The following is an 8,475-nucleotide window of genomic DNA, read 5'->3' as shown; positions in this document are numbered from 1 at the left end:
GGGATCCCGGACGAGCCCCCAAATGTTATGCCCGATGTCCGAATCCCCGAGCGGGAAGAGAGAGAAGGCTTCCAAGACAATGCAACTCGCAAAAAAGGGAAGTTTATTACTGTCTCGAGCCAGGGCTTTCTGCCACAAACATCACAGTGGTGCAGGGTTAGAAAGCGCTGAGCTCAAGATTGTTACACAAATTTATAAGATATGCAAAAGCGGTTAGTAGCTGGCTTAAGCGGATTGGTTACATGTTTGCAAGGCAATTCTATTGGTACAGATTTTCGCGGGCTTTTTTCAAACCTGGGCGTTCACGGGCTTTTCAGCTCTCCCTTTGTTCTTACTGGGCGCATATTGATTGGCTGGCTCCAGGTTACCTGATGGGGGTAGGGAATCTTACCATTTCGGGGGAAGCTAAAACTTAGGTCCAGGCCGCCCGTCACGGTATTAACCCTGGCAGCCTCACATTCCGCCCTGTCTTGTTGTTCCTGTAGAGGAATCTTTCTCTTCATCCTGGGCTACCATCTGATATTGCTGCCTCAATACCATAATCTGAATGGTATTTAGACGTTCTTTAATAAATGACATTAGCCGGTTTAAAATACAAGGGCCAAATGTAAGTGTTAATAATAGCACTATAAGCGGGCCCAGGAGGGTGGAAACTAAGGTGGTCAGCCAGGGGGAGCGTTGAAACCAAGACTCAAACCATCCCTGTTGGGCCTCCCGTTCCCTCTTTCATTGCGCCAGCCCTTCTCTTACTTTTGCCATAGATTCTCTTACCACTCCTGTGTGGTCTGCATAGAAACAACATTCTTCTCCCAGAGCCGCGCAGACCCCACCGTGTTGGAGAAAAATCAAGTCTAATCCTCTCCTATTCTGCAAGACCACCTCAGACAAGGGAGTCAGAGACTTCTCTAAGTGGCTGATTGATTCTTCTGTGCGAGTTATATCTTCATCTATGGCGGCTCGTAGGGAGGAAAACCCTTGGCCTTGCAGAGATAGTGAAGCTATTCCTGTCCCTGCTCCTGCCAGCCCAAGACTGAACAAGGCTGCCATGGTGATCGCACTGATTGGCTCTCTCTTTTGTCTTAGCAATTCCCGGTCCCAATGTGAGTACATAACCTCTTCAGAGTGGTATAAGATTTTTGGCATTACAGCAACCAGGACAGAATTCTTGACTCTGGTTAAAAATCTTCACAATGTAAACATGGGGTTAGCCCAGTATGTGAACAAATCCACCAACCCCCAACCTCTGGCACAATCCAATGTTTGCCGTGTAAGCATAGGTTACTAATAGTCCGGGCACAGAGGGAAGTTTTATCACGTGGCACTGTGCCCAAACAGAGTCCCTGTCCCCAGACTTCATTCATTGTGAGGCCAACCTTGCGTTCTTCCCATCGGCATGGGGGTGGGTTCTGGCCTGAAGATAAGTGGTAAGAGACATTGAGGCCTATGGCCTCATAGAAGGGTGGGTGAAGATTATAACAAAGCCAACAGGACTGGGTCGCATTAGGGTTGGTATGGTTTAAGACCGTAAAGGCTGCATTCACTAAGGCCCATAGGGGGTCCTGAATTGCTGAGCTAATGGTAACAGCCAGAGGGCCAGGCGTTTCTGTGAGTTTGCCTCTGAGGCTCGGGGTAGAGGAGATATTAAATGTTCCCGGCAAGCTTGGTCTGAAGGTGGTTGGCTTGGGGGTCGCCTTATGCCCCTGTAATGCTTTGACCAGTTTGGGACCTAAACTATGTACCTGCACCGGCTCAATAACCTGTTTAATGATTAAAAGCTCGCCTGGGTAGGGGCCGGGCCAATTTACGTGAAGCTGAAAACCCCAAGTCAGTCCTGAGGTCCAGCGGTTTTCTTTCTTCGCCCGTTCCTGGTTAAATTGTACTCGTACCTGAGGCCCCTGGTGTCTACGGTCCTTGAAGGTGAAGCTAACTAGATCTCTGTTTCCGACATCCCACCTCTGGGGTCCATCACAAGAGGTCACACAACTCCAGCTCCTGCAATAATAGTTTTCTATGCCACCACAGGTTTTCCAGTTATTTCTTACATAGCCCGGGCAAGCCCAAAACCCCAACCTATGGTTTTTTATCCCATCCCTATAGTACTTATCATAGAGACCGTCCTGCTTTGTCAAGAGGCTTGAGAGGTCGAAGTTCAGGTCCGGCCACCAGGTGTTTGGAGGGTGGATTCCTGAGGTCTCATTGAGCAGCTCATGAGTTTGCCCTTCGTTGAGTTTCCATGTGATCTTAGCAGGTTGATGGGGGTTATGACTGGTCGCTCCTGGGTCGATGAGAGCTGCCATCAGCAGGAGAATTAGGAGGCCTCCCGGCAGACGAGTTTCAGTTTCAAAGGATTTGACGGGTGAGGACTCGCCTTCCATTCTGCTCGCGCTTTTTCCTGTTCTTCCGATGTGGCTTGCCGCACGTGATTGCAGTAAACCCAGGGTCCAATCCTGTCGACCTTGACAGCGGTAGGAGTGGTAAGAAGAACAACATAAGGGCGTTTCCATCTAGGTTCTAATACTTTAGATTGGTGTCGTTTTACCCAAACCCAATCACCTGGGCCAATATTATGTGAGGGGAGGGCCCTCTTGTTTTGGCCCTCATGTATCTCTCGAATCAATTTCCAAACATGGTTATGCATCTTACTTAATGCTATCAGAGTTTGCTGGAATTGTCCCAAAGTAGGGGGTGGCAGACATTTTCCTTCGAAAATAGGATACACAGGAGGGGGTCTTCCATACAGAATCTCAAAAGGAGTAAGATTCAGCTTATAAGGGGTGTTACATGCCCGAAAGAGTGCAAAGGGGAGGAGGGTCACCCAGTCCCCGGCAGTCTCTATTGCCAACTTTGTCAAAGTTTCTTTTAGGGTCCGATTCATTCTCTCAACCTGTCCTGAGCTCTGGGGATTATATTCGCAATGTAACTTCCATTTCGTCCCCAGAGCTTGGGCCAGCCCTTGTACAATCTGGCTCACAAAGGCAGGTCCATTATCAGAGCCCATAGTCACTGGCAGCCCATACCTAGGCCCTATCTCCTCTAAGATCATTTTAGCAACCACTATTGCTGTCTCTCCCTTAGTGGGGAAAGCTTCCACCCACCCCGAGAAGGTATCTACCAGAACCAACAGATAGCGGTACCCATACTTGCCTGGCCTTACCTCAGTGAAATCTATCTCCCAATGTTGCCTTGGCTTTTCCCCTCGGTACCTCGTTCCCGAGTGCTGCTTCTTCTCTGCCCTCATCAGCTGGCACGCTTCGCAGGCTTGAATTATCTCTCGTACAGTGGCATTTTTTCGAGGGAACCTCAGGCAGGCCGTCTGGAGAAGTGTTAGGTTCTTTTTTTCTCCCAAGTGTGTAGTTGTGTGCAGGTGTTCACACAGGTGACGACCCAGGGTGGCAGGCAAGATCAGGTTGTTGATTTGGTCTCGGTACCATCCATCTTGGTCATCTTTCTGGAGGGTGGTATCCTTGTTGATCCAGGCGAGATCAGGGAGGGAATATTCGGGAACTGGTGGCAAGGTCCCCATACAAGGAGGTGGAAGTCCCACGGCTAATATGAGGGCAGCATAGTCCCGGCTAGCCGCTTCTCGAGCGGCCGCATCAGCAGCACGATTGCCCCGCGCCTTAGGGTCTTCTCCTTTCTGGTGACCGGGGACATGTACTATAGCTACTGCCTGGGGTAGTTGGACAGCTTCCAAGATCCTGCGAATCTCAGGCAGAATTTTGACCTCTTTTCCCTCAGCTGTCCGAAATCCCCTTTCTTGGTATATGGGACCTTGCATATGGGCAGTGCTGAAAGCATATCGGCTGTCAGTGAAAATGGTGACTCTCTTCCCTTTGGCTTGCTCCAGAGCCTGTGTTAGGGCAATCAATTCTGCTTTTTGTGCAGAAGTGTTTGGGGGTAGTGTCTCAGCCCATATCGTCTGCCCTGAATCATCAACTATGGCGGCTCCCGCCTTCCTTTGCCCATCTTTTACATAACTGCTCCCATCGGTGAACCATACTAGCTCCCTGTTGCTTAGGGGTACATCAGTTAAGTCTTTTTGTGCTGCCAGGGCCTCAACCAGTATCTCACTGCAATCATGGAGAGGGCTGTCCTTCTCTGGGTTGGGTAGGAGCGTGGCCGGATTTAGGAAGCAAGGGGTCTGAAAACGCACCCGTGGGGCATCGAGCAGCAAGGCCTGGTAGTGTGTCAAGCGGGCATTGGAGATCCACTTACCCGGCGGCTGCTTTAAAACCCCTTCTACGGCGTGGGGGGTGTAAACCGAGAGTTGCTGTCCATAAGTCAACTTGTCAGCGTCGCGGACGAGGAGGGCTGTAGCTGCAATGATGCGAAGGCAAGGGGGCCATCCAGCGGCCACCGGGTCTAATCGCTTCGAAAGGTATGCTACCGGCCGCTTCCATGGTCCCCATTGTTGAGTCAAGACCCCCTTTCCTATTCCTTGCCTTTCATCTACAAACAGCTGGAATGGCTTATTTGGGTTAGGCAGGGCAAGGGCTGGGGCTTCTAGTAGGGCCCGTCTGAGTGTCTGGAAAGCCTGTTTCATTGGCTCAGTCCAAGTCCAGTTTGGGGTCTCTTTACTTCCCTCATATAAGGGCCGGGCCTTCTCAGCAAACCCCATAATCCACAGTCTGCAATATCCAACAGTCTCCAGAAACTCTCTCACCTGGCGGGGGTTTTTGGGCTCTGGTATCTGCAATATTGTTTCTTTCATGGCCTGGGTTAGCCACCTTTGCCCCTGCCTGATCTTATACCCCAAATAGGTGACCTCTTGCCGGGCTATTTGTGCCTTCTTTGCGCTAGCGTGATACCCCGAGATGCCTAGGGTCTGTAATAGGTCCCCAGTGGCACGGCTGCAAGCTTCCTCTGTGGTTCCAGCCAACATAAGGTCATCTACATATTGTAGCAGAATGACCTCTGGGTGGCAAGCCGGATATTCTTAGAGGTCCTCACTCAGAGCCTCATTAAACAAGGTAGGGGAGTTCTTGAATCCCTGTGGGAGGCGGGTCCAAGTTAATTGTACTACCGGTTGGCCCTCCCCCTCAGTCCACTCAAAGGCAAATATCTCCTGGCTCCGAACTGCCAGGGGTAGGCTGAAAAAGGCATCCTTCAAGTCCAGCACAGTGTACCAAGTGTACTCAGGCAGTAAACTGCTCAGGAGGGTATACGGGTTAGGGACAGTTGGGTGTATGTCACTCACCCGTTTGTTGACTTCTCGCAGGTCTTGGACAGGTCTGTAATCTGTCCACCCTGGTTTCTTCACCGGCAGTAAGGGGGTGTGGGGATTGGCATCGCCTGAGAATTCCAGCCTCCATGAGCCGTCGAATGTTGGGAGTGATCCCCCGCCGAGCTTCTTGGCTCATAGGTACTGTCTCACCCTCACAGGAAATGCCTCGGCCTTTAGCTCGATGACGACCGGATGTCTCTGTTTGGCTAGTCCCATTCCTGCTGTTTCTGCCCAGGCCAATGGATATTTATGGACCCATGGTTGTACATCTAGTGCTATGGTCTCTGAGGGCTTAGGCGCAAAATGTCTGTATTCATCTCTTAAGGCTAGGGACAAGACATGTATCGGTTGTCCAAGTCCATCCGTGACTGACATTCTCCCGGGGTCAAAATGGATCTGAGCATTAACTTTAGTCAACAAGTCTCTTCCAATTAGAGGGGCTGGGCATTCTGGTATCACCAAAAACGAATGGGACACCTGGTGGGTCCCCAGATTTACTTTCCATTCTGTGGTCCAACAATATCTTTTTGTCCCCGTGGCTCCTTGCACTAAGCTGGTTTTCTTAGACATTGGTCCCAGTTTTTTATTTAAAACAGAGTGTTGGGCGCCAGTATCTACCATGAAGCCAACGGGTTTCCCCTCACATGTATGGCTACCCAGGACTCGGGGAGGGGTGCCGAGTCTCGACTCCCCTAGTCACTGTCTTCCCCCGCATATAGAACTCGAGTTCCAGGGGGGATTTTCTCTCTCTGGGTCATTCCTCTCCTTGAGTCCCTCTTCGGGCACTCGTTTTTCCAGTGCCCCTGTTCTTTGCAGTAGGCGCACTGATCCTTCTTTAGGGCCTGCCTTTTTGGTTTTTCTTTTTCTCCCGTCCGGGGGTCTCGAGGTTCCCTCAATTCTGTTCCGGCCTTTATCCCTGCAGAAAGAATCTGGGCTAGCTCCTTCTGGTTCTTCCGGTTTTCCCTCGCCCTATGTTCCCTATCTACTTTCCTGATCTTCTCCGCTAATTCCCTTTACTCCCACCGAATTCGCTCTTCCCTTTCTTCTGGGGTCTCCCTATTATTAAATACCTTTTCAGCTACTTTCAGTAAATCCTGTATTGTCTGTTCTCCCAATCCCTCTACCTTTTGTAATTTCTTCCTAATATCTGGGGCTGCCTGATTCACGAACGCTAACAGAACTGCAGCGCGTGACTCCTCAGCCTGGGGGTCCATAGGTATATATTGCCTGAAAGCTTCCATCAGCCTCTCTAGGAAGGCTGCCGGGCTTTCAGTGGGCTCTTGCCTTACTAAATTTACCTTTGCCAGATTTGTCGGCTTTCTTGCTGCAGCCCGCAGGCCAGCCATTAGAGTCTGGCGGTACACTCGGAGACGCTCCCTACCTTCCACCCGCTCAAAATCCCAGTTAGGCCGCAACAGGGGAAACCCCTCCTCCACAAGATGAGGCTGGGTGGTTGGCCTCCCGTCGACCCCTGGGACCCGTTTCGGCGCCTCTGCCAGAATTCTCTCCCGTTCTTCCGTGGTGAAGAGCACCTGCAACAGCTGCTGACAATCATCCCAGGTGGGATTATGAGTGAACAAAATGGAATCTAAGAGGTCAATGAGGCCTTGGGGTTTCTCTGAGAAAGGAGGGTTTTGGGTCTTCCAATTGTACAGGTCACTCGTGGAAAAGGGCCAGTACTGATAGGTTCGCTCTCCGTCCGGGTTAGTTGGTCCCACTCGGACGGGGAGCGCCTGAACAGTGGATGAAGGTAACTCTGGGGCCCCAGGGTCTTGCTTACCCCTATCTCCCTTAGTTTTCCCCCGGGTCCCCAATGCCAGCCCCCCCTCACGGTCGGTTCCCGTTGGCCCTCTTAATCCTCTCGGTTCACCTGTGGGAGCTTCTCTCCTCGGAGGGGATTGCAAGGAGGGCACATATGGCAGAGGCCTTATCTCCGTTTCTAGATCTATCAGGTTTGGATAAGATGATTCCTGAAGGACTGGTTTTGGGTCCTCTTTCTTTTTGGTTTCCTCCGGGGGGTCTCCATCACCAGGACCTGTGAATTGGAGGAACTAGGAAGTTTGTGAACAAAAGGTTTTAACCATTTAGGCGGATTTTCCACTAGATCCTGCCAGACCATGACATAGGGGACCTGACTCGGATGGCCCCAGGGATCAGGAGCCATAATCTTCTCCTTCACAGCCTGTATGATGGACGGTTGAAAGGTGCCTTCCGGAGGCCATCCAACCTGAAAGGCGGGCCACTCTGCAGAACAAAAAGTTATTAATTTACTTTTCTTGACTAGCAAAGACAAGTTATGGGCCCTGGCCCTGACATCCGAAAAATGGTCAGTCATGAGAGAAAGTGGGGTAGATTCTCCCTGCCCCATGGTCAAAGAATAAACGGCAAGGAAGAGAGAGAGGAAGTCACTGAGAACGACCACCAAAAATCCTACCGGGAGTGGTGGCGGCCAAGAGGTTGGGCTTATGGTATGCTTTTGGAACTGTTTATGTGCCGGCGTCGTTGCACGGAAGTTTTCTTGCTGGGGGCGGGCACCCTAGGGGTTTCTAGTCCGTTCCGTGACCCCCTTATCCTCTCACGGGAGTCTTCAAGTGGCAGGTGCCCTAATGGCCTTTAAGTGCCTGACCCGTGCCCACAAGAAGAATTTTAGGCCACGTCCTCAGTTAGGGATGTTAAAGGAGAGTTTCACCCGGTCGGGCTCTAGTTACTGAGGCTTACTTATTGTAGGGCCTTCAGAGTCCGCCAGAGTGTAGCCCTGGCCAGGACTCATCAAATGCCCCCACAACCATTCGCCTGTTCACTGAAACTCCCGAAAAGAAAAGGAGTTGAGGGCAGATCAGAGAAGAAGAGAAGGAGAAAAAGTCAGAAGTGAGAAAGAACGATGCACCAGAAGAGAACGAGACTAGAGACAATGCCGGCACACACAAAAACACGGAGAGCCAAAGACAAACACACGGACAAACAAACGTCGGCCGACGACACAGCGCTGGGTTTTCGGGCCCCCTGAATTTTCTTGCCTCCCGGTAGCAGATTCACCTTACAGAATGGCGTCCGCTTTTCACCAGACTCGGGGTCGGTAGAGGAACTTTCCTTCCCGCGGAGTTGGCTGCCTCCCAGCGCATCCGCTGGCCTCGGCCTTATGCCGGCTGGCCCCCCTTTATAGAAAGCCTTCCTTCTGTGCCAGATACCTCCCTGCTTCCCAGCAGGGCCTTGGATTTACTCTGGACTTTCCTGAGCACCGGTGTTATTAT

At 51.3% G+C, this 8,475-nt stretch overlaps 1 protein-coding gene across 2 annotated transcripts; it reads right to left on the bottom strand.

The window, feature by feature from the left end:
- Positions 1-86: 86 nt before the first annotated feature.
- On the bottom strand, positions 87-8,467 carry LOC133054416 (uncharacterized). Of its 2 annotated transcripts, XM_061139389.1 has the most exons (3): positions 6,606-8,467; positions 5,198-6,140; positions 87-4,317 (listed from the first exon to the last, which is right to left on the bottom strand). In XM_061139389.1, the coding sequence occupies exons 2-3, from the start codon at positions 5,358-5,360 to the stop codon at positions 2,309-2,311; spliced, it is 2,172 nt and encodes a 723-aa protein (XP_060995372.1). In that variant the 5' UTR covers positions 5,361-6,140; positions 6,606-8,467; the 3' UTR covers positions 87-2,308. The 2 variants fall into 2 exon arrangements, with proteins under 2 accessions (XP_060995372.1, XP_060995373.1); XM_061139390.1 differs by lacking the exon at positions 6,606-8,467 and having other exon boundaries at positions 87-2,455; positions 3,155-5,340.
- Positions 8,468-8,475: the final 8 nt, after the last annotated feature.

This window comes from Dama dama, chromosome 4 (assembly GCF_033118175.1).
Source record: "Dama dama isolate Ldn47 chromosome 4, ASM3311817v1, whole genome shotgun sequence".
NCBI classification, from domain to species: Eukaryota; Metazoa; Chordata; class Mammalia; order Artiodactyla; family Cervidae; genus Dama; species Dama dama.
Note: the sequence above shows the minus strand (reverse complement) of the source record. Positions and strands in the feature narration are given on the sequence as shown.